This window comes from Blennius ocellaris, assembly GCF_963422515.1.
Source record: "Blennius ocellaris genome assembly, chromosome: 5".
Classification (NCBI taxonomy): Eukaryota; Metazoa; Chordata; class Actinopteri; order Blenniiformes; family Blenniidae; genus Blennius; species Blennius ocellaris.
The window spans coordinates 26757934-26775780 of record NC_137654.1 but is presented as its reverse complement, the minus strand read 5'-3'; the positions used below and the strand labels follow the sequence as shown (position 1 = coordinate 26775780).

General features: G+C 45.7%; 2 protein-coding genes across 2 annotated transcripts; both read left to right on the top strand.

Moving 5' to 3' along the window:
• The first annotated feature begins 1121 nt into the window (after window positions 1-1121).
• LOC308130641 (potassium voltage-gated channel subfamily A member 3) lies at window positions 1122-7413 on the top strand. The gene is made up of 3 exons (XM_080497053.1): window positions 1122-4673; window positions 6382-6449; window positions 6610-7413. Exon 1 carries the CDS (start codon window positions 1201-1203, stop codon window positions 2794-2796), a length of 1596 nt encoding a protein of 531 aa, XP_080353179.1. The 5' UTR covers window positions 1122-1200; the 3' UTR covers window positions 2797-4673; window positions 6382-6449; window positions 6610-7413.
• Window positions 7414-16113: 8700 nt separating this feature from the next.
• Window positions 16114-17616, top strand: kcna2b (potassium voltage-gated channel, shaker-related subfamily, member 2b; the record flags this gene model as incomplete). The annotated part of the gene is made up of 1 exon (XM_080496396.1): window positions 16114-17616. The coding sequence occupies one exon, from the start codon at window positions 16114-16116 to the stop codon at window positions 17614-17616; it is 1503 nt and encodes a 500-aa protein (XP_080352522.1).
• Window positions 17617-17847: the final 231 nt, after the last annotated feature.

Genomic DNA, 17847 nt, shown 5'->3' with positions numbered 1-17847 from the left:
TTAGAAAACTATCAGAGGAAACAACTGGAGCAACAATACTGTAAAAATGTTTATAGGACGATGTTTGAAGAGACATAATTTTTCTTCCAATATACCAAAGCTTAATTCTGATGTACTTTTTGGTCATATATCATTCACATAATATCTAAACTTGTTAGTTTTAGACAGAATATTCATTGAAATAGATGGGGAAAGTGGGTTTGGTAATCTATGAATGTAAAAACTGGTCACGTGCTAAAACAGGACAGGGATAGCGCCCTGTGGTTCTTCCTGTGTGATTATCTGATGAAATCAGTCACAGAACCAACACTGCTGCACTGTAGTTGCCCTTTTGACATTGGCCATATTAGATCTTAAATATTATATGAGGTCACAGTCCGTGTTGTACATGCAGTGATTACTCACTGCATGCCACTTGTTTTCATGCGCGCACACTGTATGTGTGTTATTGTTGTCCACGCTGCTGTCATCTAAACATTTTTTTTCCCTCCCACATCGACCTGTGGGATTCCTCTCATTCTCATGCTTCGCCTTGTTATTCACTTAAACACGCACCATCGCCACTTAGGGGCGAGCGCATCAATTATGTCGCTTCAAATCTGTGCGTAATTGGAAAACTGTAGAATTTGACACAAAGTCGCGTTTTAAGACGTTCAACATTATTGCAGTATGTCCAAATTCGTGTTTTGGGGTGGAAAGTAGATGTCCTCAAAAATGTGACGCGTAATAGTGGCGATTCTTTTGAGACAGTCGCGGGGTGGAAAAAACGCCCTGTATTTATGAATACCCGATTTATAAAATGTCCTATCTTTGAGCAATGACCTTGTTTTAAAGGGAGACTGATTGCACTCAGCAAGTAAGTGTGTATGTGCCTCAGCGCGTGTCTACAAAACGGGGAGAGGGGCAGAGGGAGGCGGGCACGCCCAACACGATGGTGTTGAATGACGCCCGTGTGTTGCTTTTTTCTGTATAGCGGTGCGTCCTGCGATTGGCGGAGGAGAGTGAAAGGTACCCAGCGCTGGCGCGCCGTGGGCGGGTGGAAAGCTTGTTTATAAACCCAGATCTTCCCCTGTGGGCGGGAACAGCAACAGTAGGGAGTGAAAGTGGAGCGAAGGAGGAGAGTGAGGGAGACGTGGAGGAGACAGGGCTGTGGCGGCGGCTGACCGGGGTACGCGCAGGGGGCGAGGCGGCCGCCCCTGTATGCGTCTTCAACCGCGCATGGACGACCACCTCAGCCTCCTGCAATCACCCCCGCCAAGCACAACCAAAACCCGGGGCGACAACCTGGTGAACCACGGATACACTGAGTCTGAGGCCGACGTGATGACGGTGGTGGCGTGTGACAACATGCTGGAGGAGTCGGCGGCTCTGCCGGGCCACCACTCTCTGGACCGATACGAACCGGATCATGAATGCTGCGAGCGGGTGGTCATCAACATCTCAGGGTTACGCTTTGAGACGCAGCTCAAGACTCTCTCACAGTTCCCGGAGACGCTGCTGGGGGACCCCAAGAAGAGGATGAGGTACTTTGATCCTCTCAGGAACGAATACTTTTTCGATCGGAACCGACCCAGCTTCGATGCCATACTCTACTACTACCAGTCCGGTGGGCGCATCAGGCGACCCGTCAATGTGCCCATTGACATTTTCTCTGAGGAGATACGCTTCTATGAGCTGGGAGAGGAGGCGATGGAGAAGTTCAGGGAGGATGAGGGCTTCATCAAAGAGGAGGAGCGACCCTTGCCAGAAAATGAATTTCAAAGACAGGTGTGGCTGCTTTTTGAATACCCGGAGAGCTCGGGTCCCGCGCGGGGGATCGCAATAGTGTCTGTCCTGGTCATTCTCATTTCCATCGTCATCTTCTGCTTAGAGACACTGCCGGAGTTCAGGGACGATAACAGGGACCCGATCACCATTGCCCCAGTGATAAATGGCACACTCCCATATTTCATTAGCCCCTTCTCGGACCCGTTCTTTGTGGTGGAGACTCTGTGCATCATCTGGTTCTCCTTCGAGCTGCTGGTGCGGTTCTTTGCATGCCCGAGTAAAACCACGTTCTCCAAAAACATCATGAACATTATTGACATTGTGGCCATCATCCCTTATTTCATCACTCTGGGCACGGAGCTGGCCGAGAGGCAAGGGAACGGACAGCAGGCCATGTCATTAGCCATTCTGCGCGTTATTAGACTTGTTCGGGTGTTTCGCATCTTCAAACTCTCGCGTCACTCGAAGGGGCTGCAGATTTTAGGGCAAACTCTCAAGGCCAGCATGCGCGAGCTGGGCTTGCTCATCTTCTTCTTGTTCATCGGTGTGATCCTCTTCTCCAGCGCTGTTTACTTCGCCGAGGCGGACGACCCAGAATCGGGTTTCAACAGCATCCCGGACGCGTTCTGGTGGGCTGTTGTCACGATGACGACTGTGGGCTACGGCGACATGCACCCCGTGACGATCGGAGGCAAAATCGTAGGGTCTCTGTGCGCGATCGCCGGAGTGCTGACAATTGCCCTGCCTGTGCCTGTCATCGTCTCCAATTTCAACTACTTCTATCACAGAGAAACGGAGGGCGAGGAGCAGGCACAGTACCTGCACGTGGGCAGCTGTCAGCCTCTGGCGGACACGGAGGAGCTGAGGAAGGCTCGTTCCTCCTCATCCCTCAGCAAGAGCGAGTACATGGTGATAGAGGAGCACGGGATCAACAGCGCGTTCAAACAGCAGCCCAACTTCCCCACGACCACCCCGAACAACTCCCAGAACTGTGTGAATATAAACAAAAAGATCTTCACCGACGTGTAAAGCCAGCTTTTAGAGTTCACGAGCCTGAACTCAGAAAGTGGTGATGTGTCAACGCGCAGCTGGACCTGTCGTTGCGCACCAGCGCGTGGAAGCAGCGGCAGCTCACACGAGGACAAAAAGAGTTGAGGAGGAGAGAGAAAAGCGCAAACCCTGTCTGTACAGAGACGCTACTTTGTACTCCATTCAAAGAATCAGGATTTTTCATTTCAGTGATATCAATTCATAAAATCTGTATGGTTCCCTTGCGCGAGATGAAATAGCTCCTTAAAGTTTAGGCCTATATTTATTTTCCCGAGTTAGGGGATTTATCTGTTGTGCGTCATGTGCAATAGTATGCTTATCACAACAGGTAGACATAGAAGCTTTACGACTGTGACAGTTGAGTGTATACTACTCGAAAGTCACTCACTTTGTATTAACATGCGTTATGAGTCGTGATCCGTCAGTCATAGCCGATGTATAATAATCAGAATCATTTAAATGTGTGTGTGGTCGAACACATGTGATGTCTGAAAACGCATTTCAGCATATATTATCTTAATTAGACCGTTTTGTGCTATGCCTTTATTGTGCGTTAAAGTCTAGTCCAAATGCTATTGTCTCTATGAAAAAATCCCGACAATTCCTTGATATGGACTGAACAGGTAGGCTATTAAGTGCGTTAGTGCGTAAACGGCGCCGTGTAAAATGCCAACAGTCCACTGTCAGTGTTTCGTTATCGTTGCAGGGCGCACGTGAGAGAGGCACAGGTTGACCTCACGCGGGGAGACAGGTTGGTTTGGACCCCCACCCCCGTCTTTGTTGTAAAAAAAAGATAAAAGACAAGGAAACTATAGCTATATTTTCAATTACATATCAATAAAAACTAAGAACATTTGTGCCAATAACTTACATGAAACTATGTATTTAATTAAGCTGTATGGATCACGTCTCTGCTTTAGGACCCCCGCAAACATTGTTTGAGATGTTTTTCTGTGTATACTCTTCTCAAACATGGCCTGGGATTGCCATATTTAGTGAGAGGAAAAGCACATGGAAGATTTCGCGCATATAAACAGCGATCAAAGATGGAGCGTGCTTCTATTTGGACGTCTCAAATATAGCCCACTCTGATGTAGTCTCCATGGCGACGGTCGTTTCCTCGGTAACCCCAGTCACCGTTGCCATAGCACCCTTGTTTCCACAGTAACCCCCCCCCCCCCCCAAGATGGATTGGAAGCTATATTGGAGATTTTCATCATAAATAGGTTGTCTCCGGTCTCTAATGCGACTGTCTTGTCATTACGCGTTGCGTGCGTAAAATACAAACCCAAACACGTCTGGCGCCCCTGCAGCTGCAGTCAGCGAGTTCAATCACAGAGGGGGTTGTCTGGACCCCTCCCTTTGTCGAAGAACGGTTTATTGACCCCCCCCTGATAATTCGTTTTGGGGAAAATTTAATTTTTATGATAACATCTGAATTGCCATATGCCAAAAATATACAAAACAAAATCCGCATTTGTAGAAGTATAAAACTATATGAATCAAGTCGTCGGTAGCCTTCAAAATGATCAAAAAGAAAAAAAATGCACTCGCAAAAATACAGTTTATTTGCCCTCCCAACAATGAATTTAAATTTCCACAAATCGACACAATAGAAAATTGAAAAACGCAGGTCTGTTTTTTTTTTTTTATTATTGTCCAAATGAACTGCCCCACAAATGAAACAAGAAAAAAGAAAAAAAAAAGGAACAACAATGAGTCGTCCATGAGAGGACAAAGGAGGAGCAGCAGCACGTGAGGAATTATGAATGGATTGGGAGTACACTGTCTGGCTGTCCTGGCTGCGCTACCGTGAGTGCTCAGCAGAGGCTGCTCCTCTCCCACTAACACAATTGGTAAGTGGCGAGCACTGACGTGCTCCTGTCTCCTTCTGATACATTCCATGACCTCTAATATTTTCCCTGTTTACATACACTATCCAGTTTTGTGAATCTAAATTCTACTTCACTGACATTACACGCCATCCGATCAAAAGGTCAAGTCTAATGTTTCGCTTTAACTTACTTATAACTGTCAATTCAACATGTGTTGATGGAGAGGTGGTTAAATAGCCGTGTTTCATTTGCAGGAGGAAGTGAATCCATTGCTGTTACTATTGTAGAACGTAATGCTTCGTGCAATGCCGCTCGTGCAGTGTGTCCAGGTTGTGTTCACCTTCAGCTGACTTTGTCTCTTGAAAGCAGTGCGAGCACCAACAGCATGCCCACAAAGCTTGTCTGGGTGCTGCCCCCTGGTGGCCACCACGTCCTGATCACGGAACAGGTGGCTAATACCTGCTGAACTGCTGGGCCTCCAGATTTATGGCTAGATTTATGTCCTGTGTCCTCCCATGCTGTAGTCACTGTGACTGAGGCAGATAGGCGAGTGTGAAGGGAATAAAGATTTTAAAGGGCAGTCAATCTATTTGTGTGGTTGCGGTTGCAGTAAAATTTGCGTTTGTGAGCACACGAGAGCAGTATTGCAATACCAATATGTACAGCTCTCACATCAGGGTTGTATGATAATTAGGGCAGTCTCATTTTATGACAAACCCCAGGAGGAAAGTGGGACGTCCCGCAGAATGACCTCTTCATCGATTATCCAATTCCTGTCCAATTTGACCCCTGACATTGGCTTTATAATTTTCTTTTTCTGCGAAAACCATACAACAGTCATCAGGTAAATGGGCAGCTTATTTCTCGGCTCTCGTAACATCTCCTATGAGGGAAAACACTGGTCTATTGATTAGTTAGAGACATATATTATAGAGGAGACATGAGCTACTTGTTTATCCTCTAACTAGATTGGTCTGTCTGGAAGCTATTCTCCTGGGCATGGGCAGTATGGATTGTGAGAGACAAAAACACAAACAGCACACACTGCTGTGTGCTCATGTTTTCAATTAGTAGCGTGTGGGACTCCCCATAGGTCGACTGTTCCCTTTGTTTATTAAACTGTACGATTAGTTTCCTGTAAGTTTACGATTTGACCGTGTGAGGGTCACAAAAATTAATAATTACCAGAGTGCTAATTATGACCAAGCACATCGAGGACATGGATTTCTGAAAATTATGGAAGTTAATCACTTGAAAAAGGAGTAATTGTATGTCTCTGATTTTCAATCAACAGTCATGCAGACTTGACATGGTAAAAAAAAAATTTTTTTAATAAATTGTGGCCACGATATAGCTATAATTAGTATTTCGCGCACGTTATAGCTATGTCCTGGCCACAATTTATTTATGTTGAGAAGTTCAGACACTGTGAATTATGCTCTTACAATGTGGAATTAAAAAAAGAGCAACTTATACTTCACTCACTGGCATCCTAATGGGAAATGCTGTTTAAGACTCCCATGTTGTTACATTAAAGGTTCACAGTTACATCTTAAGTATTTAGAGCTGGATTTTCACGAGTGGTAACGAGACAAAGGGCATAAAAGCGTCAAGCTGCAATGTGGCTCAAACTTTTCATGTTTCTTTTTTTGTAATTTTCTCCCTCCATGTCTCCATCTCAACTCTTCCCCCCCCCCCCCCCCCCCCCCCCCCTCTCTCTCTCTCTCAGGTCAAACATTTCTCTGCTCAGACCTCCCGGAACCCCCGTCGACCCCAATTAGACTGCCTCCCTTTGAGGTACGCTGGCAGTATTTTGATTAGGAGAGTAAACTCGACATTAAGCACTTGTAAAAAAAAACACTCACCGATAATGACTTGGAAAAGTTTTCTCATGTTTAAGCCGTTTAGATGGGCCATTAACCTGAGCTGACCCCCCTCTCTCTTCTTTTCCCTTCAGGGCTGCAGTGACTCTGGTCTTCCTGTTGAGCCAGATGGGCCAATGTTAGGAGATGAGACTAAATTAAAAAAACAAAAAAAGTCCCTCTGGATCAGTTCTTCCTCCCATGGTTTGAACTGGTGCGGATTAACAAGTGGTGCCTCGCAATTCAAATCCCCCCCCCCCACCCCAGTCGGGCCAGCGCTCAATCCGACAAGCCACGAGATACATTACGGTTTTGTTGCTGCCGTTTTAAGACTGCTTCTGTCTTCGGAGTGGAAACACTGTGAATGGAGCCGCCACAGGATCAAAGGCGATGGGAACATCTAACATTCCTCAACTGTGCTTTCTAAGTGCAACGCAAAGGGACAAATTCAGGAAACAGCCGACCGTTTTTGCAAAGCATGCCTCACATTCCTGGAATTTCTCACGAGGATACTGTCTGTAGCTCTGCAAAGCCGCACTCGCCGTGGACAATAACTGAGAAGCAACTTCAAGACTGAAGTGGCAAAAAAAAGAAAAAACAATCTGAGGCCATCTGCGAATTACAGATATGAAACTGTGATCCAAATCAAAGACTGTTAGCCATATGCCTTTGTTAGCTCTGTGTGCTTTGTATCGCTGATATGTGAAACACACACCTATGTATGTGTACTGGTTGCTGCTATTCCCTCGATGTGTACATGGAGAACCTGTTCATGTACACACTGACACACACACTCTTTTATCCCAGAGTGCACTCTTAATTTTTGGGATTGAGCAGAATGTTGTATGTCAGTATTTGTTCTGTGTGATTTTGTGCTGTCTCAAACATGACCCATATAAAAGAGATTATGAGCTGTACTGTCTTCTTTTGAGAGCAGTTTGCTTTCAATCATGTACCAAAATACTTTTATTCTCCCACGCCGAGTGGATGGAAGCCTGCTTCTATGTTTGGTTAACATGCTATTGCAGTTTTAGCCACTACAGATCGAAGCTATATCTTTGCCTGTTTGAATATTATTTTTTTCCCCCTATGTTTTACAAGTAGGTCAGAGCTTTTCCCATTAAATTATTAAATATGCTTTAAACTTTTTTTATGTGTTTCTGTAAAAAAACAAACAAAAATAAAAACCCAATTAGCTTTAACAATATTATAAGTCACACCTATATGAGTGGATGTCACATACTCTAAAAGCATATTCTGCTTGTTTTTTTCCCCACATACACACATAACATATGTAATATAATACATACCATTCAAATCAACTCACTGCTTAAGCCAAAAACAAATAGTTTCTATCGTTAATGATATAGAACGTCCTTTTCACACGATTATACTTTAACAGTTTACTTTAATAAATTGAAGTTTTCTGGGTATATCAGTAATGATAACACAAAGAAAATGGTGCCATTTATGAAGTGTTTCCCATGTGTGAACGTTGTGAACGCCAGTGCCTTTTGGTTTTGGATGAAACAAAAACACCACAAAATGACAGCAAAAAGTAGAAAAAGGATCCACCGTGTGACCACCAGGTTGTGTGACTTCTGCACAAGTGCTGCCTCTTCAAAGGGAGCGCATGACGAAAGAGCAATTTTTTCTGTCTGGCAGGTATAAGTTTCAATGCGCGAGATGATTTTTCTCATGTTGCCACACAGTTCGTTGCGCCCTGAACCGCGCAGCCAAACCTTAAACAAACCCGAGCCGCAGTGGAAAACTTCATATCATCTCTGGTGCCGAGGAAGTAAATATTAACATTCTAACAGAGGTCCGCAGCAATCATACTGCCATGGTGTGTATGAACAAGTGTGCTTTAATATTTCACTGAGACGACCCACTCAGGAATAAACACTGCCTCCCCCCCTTCAGCCTCTGTGGGTCAGAATGAAAAGGAAGGATTTCCCCGTGTTTATCTGCAGCTGCACAGGTTCAGCTTTGTTTGTTTTGTGTTTTTTTTTTTTCTTTTTCTTTCACGTGACTCAAAAGGTGTAAACACTGTATTTGGTATCACTGCAATACCTGTGATGTCATCAGAGCTCAGCACCAAACCATGGCACTACAGCAGGAAATCTCCATAGTAACAAGGGAGGGCTGCTGGAGAGATGGAGTGAGCGGCAGATTGAGCTCTCTATGCTGGAGCACGCACACACACACACACACACACACACACACACACACACACACACACACACACATGCACACGCACACGCACACGCACACGCACGCACGCATGCACGCACGCACGCACGCACAATAGTTTTCATGAATTCTCTTGCCTGTTGTAAAGACATATGCAATCACTGCTGTGCTCAGTGTTTTTCAAAACCATAAATAGGCGACAAGAATAAAACAGATAAATATAATTTGGTAACACTTGTGACTTAAGTTTCTTTATTTTGTGAAGATGTATATATTTCACAACCTAATTTAATGAAGAAAATATGCTGACTCGGCAATAAGTCACTCCTTGAAAATGTTTAAATACAAGTACTTTAATTACTCTTATTCAAGTAGGTTTTTTTTTTAAATGTTTTTAGTTAATGCACACGCTTTACTTTGAAGTTACGTAACATGAGCAGTTGATGTAAAAGTGGAGTGATATTTGTCGTTGTCCCTGGGCGAGGAGGCCTTCTGTGGGGTCTGGTATAAGTGTGGCGGCGCCACACGGAGGCTCTGTGATAGTGTTCGCTTACACTCTGCGGGTGAGGCAGTCCATCACTGAAAACAATCTTCAGCTCCGTCAGGGGGAGTAGGAGTCACTCTCCCACATGGATGACATGACCGTCTTTTCTCTCACCCTCAACCTCCGCAGCGTCCAGGAGAGCAGAACGCAACACAACCACCTTCGCCTTATCGGGTTGTTGATCTTCTCCACCGTGGTGTGTCACACCTCCGGAGCAGGATACACTCAGCTCTGGCCTTCCTCGTGGGGTTGAGTTGTGAATCGAGACACTCAGACTGCACTCCAAACACTTGAAATGCCGTCATCTGTTGAAATTCTTATCGTGTTTTCAAATATTTGCTTCACGCGACAAGCTGTTCTCTGGCATTTTGTTTCTGACTATTTGACAAATGGAAAACTGTTCATTTTACAAACCGCAGAGAGAAACTGTGTGGGTCTTTAGCTGTGAAAATGCTCCAAACTGTCTGCGTGAAGTGGGTGCCAGTAAACCGTTGGTTCTGCAGAGTTGTTTTTAATCGGGAAAAGAAGTTTGTCGTCGAAAATACAATGTTTATGTCAAGTGCGGTGGCGCTCAGAATTCCTGTTGCAGAACATGCACTCTCTCCTGCAAAAGCTGCAACACGAATGCATAAAGTGCATCACAGACGCTCACCGTGAAGCTCTGCAGAAAGTCCTGCTGGAAGCTTGGATGACCAAAATTCTTTTACTTTTTTGTTGCTGACATCAGAAATCAAACGCACGCCGCTTCAAAACTCAGACCTCCTGGAATCTGTTTTACATTAAAAGTGATTCATTCAGATGAAAAGACCACTCATGAGTCATCCAGTATGAAAGATGCACAATACCAAACTGATAGTACGTTACCAGCTTCTAATTCTCACACACGTTTTCTGTCTCTGTGACTCTCAGCAGCAGCGCCACATCACCGCCAGGGCGGGGAGGGTGGGTTGCTAAGGACGATGATGCTGTTGCTACTGCTTGCACAAAAATCTGATTACTTCTGGCCGCGGATTGGCTTTTCGCTTTTCAGCGGCAGGCGCAGCAGACGAGGCGGGGCTCCCTGACACATCCAGCCATATGTTGTACATGTGACGACCAAACCCAAAGAATGAAACCGCCAGAGGAGTACACGTGTGTACAGTCATAATACCGCACACGTGGAGTCAAATATGCAGGATAGTAAAACCCAGTTGTTTCCTTTTTTTTTTTTTTTCTTCTTCTTCTTTTTTTTTTTTTCCAACCGTCCATTAGAAGGAGTGATCCGGTGCCAGTCATCTCAGCTTCTGCTGTCAAAACAAACAGATGGTGAAGAGGGTGATAGTGTGACACACACACACACACACATAGAGAGAGAGAGAGAGAAAGAGAGAGCGAGAGAGAGAGCGAGCTGCTGTTTTACTGGATGACTCATCACTTTGCCACAGTGACCTTTCGCTGCTACCCTATCCTCCTCTGTCGTCCTGTCCTTTCCCTTCATTTTCGCCACACCTCTCTAACTGCATTTCCCGGGGTCTATGTCACCTTCCTCGCCATCTGCTCTATTAATACCCTTTTGAGTCAAATGTATTTTCAGACACTATTGTGCATGCCGAGGCCGTCTCCGCTCCCGTCGCTGTCATCGCTCTGGGGGGAGGCGCCGTCTTTTCAAAAGGGATGCCTGCTGTCTGGATCACAGTGACTCCACAAGTTGCTGTACAGACGGGAGGATAGTGGATGATTGTGGCTGCTAAACCGCGGTCCGTATACATTATCATTCGACTGAACACTCCAGGCAGACAGCACTCAACAGCTGGACAGAGTGTCAAAATAAAACATTTTCTGGAGGAAGATTTCCTCTATGACGCTGCAGGTTTTGTCCGACATTTCCTCGTCAGGCTACGAAAACCGCACTGCAAAGGAGGATCTCTGCATATGACATGTTTTCAGCTAAACATGTCCACTCATGCAATAGAGATTATTATTAAACTCCTCTCTCATCTATAAGCCACACCTCCAGATTAGCTAAGTCATTGATTTTTCCTTGTTTTCAAAGGCGGTGAAAACAACAGAAAGTGAAACCACAGCTCGAATCAATACTGGAGTACTCTACTCTGAAGGTGAAGACATATCTCATCACGATGGCAGCAATCATGATCAGCCTGGCTGCTTTCAACAGGCAGGTAGAGAACTCACAAGGTCAATTTCTAAATATAGAAGAACCACAGCAGGGAGCGTGCACGGAGAGGAATTTACAAAAAAAAAAAAAACAGTGATGGAGACACTTGAAAAGTTGATTCCGAGGATGATATTTCTCTGCCAACGTGCCATCTTGAATTGGGAGCACAAGCATGAACTTTGCAGGTCACGAAGCAGCCTCGCATTATTAAACAAACTTAAACATTTACAGTTTGATAACAGGTGAAAATTGGAGGAACAGGCATCGAGTGATATCTTCTGTAAATTCGTATATTCTTGTGCGTTTACTTGATTCTACCAGTGTGTGTATATGTGTTGAACTCATCTTGGTCGTCACAAAGAAACATGAAGTGAGGAGAACTTTTTTAAAGAAGCATGTCTCAGTCAAATGTTTCTGTGGTATTTTATTGCACATGACAATGAAGTCGTGGAAACTCAACGTGGGCGCTGCAGTTTGATGTGCGATCACCTGCAAACGGCATCGGGAGAGGTCAGCCAGGACGGAGCTCCTCCTCCCCTGCAGTCTGCTGTCACAAGTTGGAGCAACACCTTCTCCTTCGCTTCTCCTTCTCCTTTCCTTCCTTCACACACGCTTCTCCATGTTCTGCTGCAAAGGGCAGAGTGGAGCTTCTAGGTGTGCAGGTCTGCTGAGTCACACTCTGGTACACAAACATCTCGCACTTGATCACGACTCCACTTTTTTACTCACATTTCAGACTCACATTTTTTTTTTTAAATGCTAAAAAATGCCAGATGTAAACACATTTTGCTTGGCGATGTTGTTATTGCAGTCTGGGGTGGGGTCCGTGACGGAACACAAAACAAAATCAATGGTCTCGTTTCACACTTGGCTCACCCTCAAGGTGGAAAGGAACCGGAGAAAGACATTTAAGGGCAGTTCAAGATGGTTCGAGGAGGCTTTTGGATGTTACGAATACCAGTAAATCTTCAGGCATACACATGACCAGGGCTGTTTAAAGTCAAATTGGCAGCTGAAAGAGCATGACATGTTCAGTCTAATAGGACACTTTGGGAAGTTAGAACTCCCGAGCTTAATATCTTATTCACAATCTGTGTTTAATGTAGATGTAGATGTTGAATTTGTTGAGCAAAATACAAAGAAATATATTTCAGACTTAGTCCTCTGTTATGTAGCAAGCAGCCACTAAACATCTGGATCCATACGACTGTGACCGCCCTCCTTATAAAGCAAGTCAAGAAAATCATGCATTTGCAAAGGAATATATATTAAAAAACAACAACACTGCAATGAATAGATGACATGACTCACTCCTGTCTCAATCAAAACAACCCCATATCCCATATCTACTCTAAGTGCCCTCTTCCCTATCCCGTGAGTAAAACTGTGTTATAGATAATTGCTGCAAATGCAGCGGCGGATGATGAATCATTACACTACTGACACAAAGCCCTGGGTATTAGTGGCTGGGCTTTCAGCTGCCCTGCTTTTATAGAAAGGTGCCTCCGTTCATTTACATTCGGAGATGACGCCGATTCCACAGTTCCTCGCCATCAATCAGCCTGCCCATGTAAAAGTGTCAATAGCCGAGCACTGAGACCTTCATCCAGAGTGGCGAACAGACGATCAGCTCTGTGCAGGATGAGCTACTGCGTCTTCCCCGTGGCCCCATGTCATCATCTTCATCAGTATTTTGGCACTTCGATTGGAGAAGGATTGCATACCATGTTAAACTTGTCCTTGGGCGGTGTAGAGATTGGCAGAGTACACGGGGAGGACATGTAGTATTCCTCATGTATTCACAAGGGAGCCGGGGAATCTCTCCCTCTTGCTCCCTTATGTGCAAGTCTTGCTCTCTGCCTGCAGACAGATCTGGGTTTTCACCTGGCCCACTTTCAAGTAATTGTGAAATCTAGAAGGCAAGAAAAGACTGTTTGCAGGATACAAGCCACAATACAGCAGTTAATCTGACGTCTAATAATTTTCAGAATGACAGGAGTTTCGTGGTGCTTGTGAGTGCGAGTTGGAAAGCTTTTAGCCTCTGAGTATGACACTGTGTGCTTAATAGGTCTGGGTAGTAATTAGTGGATAGAGATGTAGTCTACAGTTCTGTGAATGATCAGAGCAAAAAAGCAACATAACCAACGAGAGTCCCAACATAGGCAAATAGAACACGTGACAAAATTATTGTAAAGAGAAAACGGAAGCAACCATGTTTGATTTCAATGAAATCATATGAAAAGTGGGATTCAGATACAGCGGAACAAGGATGTACATTTGTAAAAACTCTTAAAATGTTTACTCCAAAAATCCCATATTTACATTCCTCCATGCAATTTCGTATTTTATTCAGTGTCGCCGATTAAGGTGCTTGTTTGTACCGTACAGTAAGAGCTGAATAACCCACACGGACCACGTCAAGCCAACTTTAGTGTTACTCATTATGAATTTCACCCAGAAGTGGCCGAACTACTTTAACTAACAACATTTCAAGACGATCCGATCATCATATGTTCGCCACACGACATCACAGATGGTTTCATCCTCTCCGGAGAGGTGCGTGTTTGTTGGGAAAACATTTCCCTGCTGTGGTGGGCGATGCTTCCTCTTTAATGTGAAACAGTGAGGACAGGAGTGTCGGGGAAGGGGGGGCAGAGGGATGGGGCGAGGCGCGCAAGAAGCTTTTAGTATGCGCTGCAATGCTCAACTGCAGCCCACGCATCTCAACTACGGTGAATTATGCTGAAATATGAGAGACACGGGAAGAGCCGGCAGCTCAAAAACAGTTAGTCGTGATGAGATGACACACCCGCCGGGGAAATTAGTCAAATAAGGGAAGGAGGACAGAGATGAAGGCAACGGACGAACGACCTCAAGGCACCTTTTGAGAGAAGATACTTTGGATTTAAAAAAAATATAGAGAGAGATAGATGCGTCTGCACACTCAAGAGAATCGCGGTGAATTCCTGCATGCCATCATCTGAAATAATGCTGTAGACCGACAGATAATGCTGTGCTGCTTTGGTTTCTTTTTTTTTTTAGTGCATGGAGACTGACTGCTGTGGCTGTCCATGATCCACACAGGCTGCAAATGGCTTGAGCATGTCTGGCACCTGCCCCTATTATACAAAACTAACTCGCGCTTGCCAATCAACGACAACATTTCCATGTAATGTTTTGACAACCCCGGTGCATGAGCCTGGCTGCTGCAGCTCAAATTGATGACACAGTTTCCCACCCATTAAAAAAAAAAAAAAAAAAACCGCCATCAGAGGAATGCGTAATTCCATGGAATGGGTTGTGAACGTCAGCCTCCGTTTGTTACTAATGTGCATAATTGGTGTATTGATATGGATTTACCCCATCAGAAAGAAAATGGTGGATTTTACGCGTAAGGAGATAAAAAGAAAAAAACAAAAAAAGCCCTTCGTACAGAATGGGAACGTGTTTCCCGGATCAAACAGGTGATTTCGCCTTAAATAATATCTGCTGAAGCATGGAGCATGGAGAGAGCGAGAGAGAGAGAAAAACACCGCCTTCTATAATAAGTCTCAGATGCCAGGCTGGAAGATCACCTTTGCGGATGCTGCATGTCGTTCGTCACATTTCGACGAGATCAGCAGTTTCATGCTTACTTGACTTTCACCCACTTTAAACCCGCTTCAACCTGTAGCGTTTAGCGCGGCATCCCGACATGCGTCTTCCGGCCACCGAGGCTGGGGACGGTAACCTCCCGCATCCTCACCCCTTGTCCCCTCTCCCCACTCCCACTGCCGCCCTGCTGCAGAGCCGGAGCTGCTGCGGCTGATGTATGACTGACAGGACGGAGCCGCTTCCACCGACGGGACAAACTTGGGGTCGGACACTTCTGCAAGGCCCTTTTACGCGCAACCGGAGGACAAGCTGCGCGCGAGCCATTCAGCTGCCAGTGCAGACAGGTACGAGCTTTAGCCATTATGCACACATCTTGCACCTGCAACTTACCTTAAATGTAACTATTGCGTGTTGAAACAGGACTACTTCCCAATGCAATGTAGTATTTATTTGAAATTAATAACGCAATTTGGACAAATAACCTGAATATAGTCTGCTGATATAGTATTAATTTAATCGATGACTTGATGAAGTTTTCCTCAGCATTTAAGTGGCATGTTTTTCATATCACACTCACAGAGAGAGGATATCCACCTCAAAGATCTTAGGGAGCACTCAGCATATAATCAGATTTCTTGGTTGTAATTGCACCCTGTGAGAGTGGATACAGTATTACTGGCTGGCATATTGATCCTCCAGCGTGCTCAAATGAGAGAGGACTCATAACCCAATGCACAGAGACACAATGGAGCCAATGTGCTCAAATGGTTCTCCTCCATGTATGTTGTTTTCACCTATTTGTCTGTGCATGTTTTTTTTTTTAAAGCAATTTCAATCAGTGAATACAAGTTATTGAATAAACATTCCTGAAATCCAAAGTGAAGAATTATATCCTCACCTATATGTATTAAATGCTTTTATTTAATTCCACGCTTATGGCATGCTGCATTTGTTTACCGAAATAATATTGCAGCCGGCTTCTGTCCTGTCTTGTAGCTCTCTGCAGGCAGATCCGCCTGTGCCTGATCCCACGAGTGTGTGGTGCCTTCGTCTCCTTGTGGCCCGTCGTGGCCCCCCTCTGTCTGAAAGCTGCAGGTCCCGTCGTCCTCCACCATGACGGTTGCTACCAGCGACCTGGCGGATGAAGCGGCGGCACATCCGGGTCAGCCTCACGACCACTACGACCCGGAGCCGGATCACGAGTGCTGCGAGCGGGTCGTCATCAACATCTCAGGCCTGCGTTTTGAGACGCAACTGAAGACGCTGTCCCAGTTTCCAGAGACGCTGCTGGGAGACCCTAAAAAAAGAATGAGATATTTTGACCCTCTCCGGAACGAATACTTTTTTGATCGAAATCGACCGAGTTTTGACGCTATTCTCTATTATTACCAATCCGGAGGGCGACTACGTCGGCCAGTTAACGTGACCCTGGACATTTTTTCTGAGGAGATACGCTTTTATGAATTGGGTGAGGAGGCCATGGAGATCTTCAGGGAGGACGAGGGTTTCATCAAGGAAGAGGAGCGGCCTCTACCGGAGAACGAGTTTCAGAGACAAGTGTGGCTTTTGTTCGAGTATCCAGAGAGCTCCGGTCCAGCTCGCATCATCGCAATCATCTCCGTCATGGTGATTCTTATCTCTATCGTCAGCTTCTGTCTGGAGACACTACCGGTTTTCCGCAATGACGAGGAGGAGATGTACAATTATCAATTCCCATCGATGTCCAATGCCACCTATACCTATGACGGCTCGACATACTTTACAGATCCTTTCTTCATCGTGGAGACCCTCTGCATCATCTGGTTCTCCTTTGAGTTTCTAGTGAGGTTCTTTGCCTGTCCCAGCAAAGCTGGGTTTTTTGGCAACATCATGAACATCATTGACATTGTGGCCATCATTCCGTACTTTATCACCCTGGGCACGGAGTTAGCAGAGAGGCCCGAGGACAGCCAGGCCGGCCAGCAGGCTATGTCTTTGGCTATCCTCCGCGTCATTCGTCTGGTGAGAGTGTTTCGTATCTTCAAGCTGTCACGTCACTCCAAGGGACTCCAGATCTTAGGGCAGACTCTAAAGGCCAGCATGCGCGAGCTCGGCCTCCTTATCTTCTTTCTTTTTATCGGCGTCATCCTCTTCTCGAGCGCCGTCTACTTCGCAGAGGCAGACGAGCCACAATCCCAATTCAGCAGCATCCCTGAGGCCTTTTGGTGGGCAGTGGTTTCCATGACCACTGTGGGCTACGGAGACATGGTTCCAACGACAATTGGAGGGAAGATTGTGGGATCCCTGTGTGCAATTGCTGGTGTGCTGACGATCGCCCTGCCTGTGCCAGTCATTGTATCGAACTTCAACTACTTCTACCACAGAGAGACAGAGGGCGAGGAGCAGGCACAGTACCTGAACATCCCGAGCGTGCCTAAAGTCGGCTCTGCCGACGACCTGAAGAAGAGCGGCCGGAGCGGCAGCGGATCCACTCTCAGTAAGTCTGACTATGTGGAGATCCAGGAGGCGGTCAATCACAGCACCGAGGACTTCAGGCGGGAGGCGATGAAAACGGGAAACTGCACGCTGACCAACACTAACTATGTAAACATCACTAAGATGCGTACTGACGTATAACGAGAGCAACTGTTAACGGTTAACTTCTGCTGGGATCTACAGGAAATGTAGCGGGAGGAATGAAGCCGTGTCTCCCCGTACCGCTCGGCGCACGGCACCCAGTTTAGGGGAAAGGGTCAATAAATGACACCTTGGGTTTTTCCTACATATATGGACCTATTAACGCATATCATAGAACTGCCACCCGTCTAATTTTGGGACATTGTTAGTGTCTGCATGGAGTTACTGTAG

Bases quoted from the DNA above. Each gene is read 5' to 3' on its own strand.
- LOC308130641 (XM_080497053.1), top strand. From the start codon at position 1,201: ATGCGTCTTCAACCGCGCATGGACGACCACCTCAGCCTCCTGCAATCA.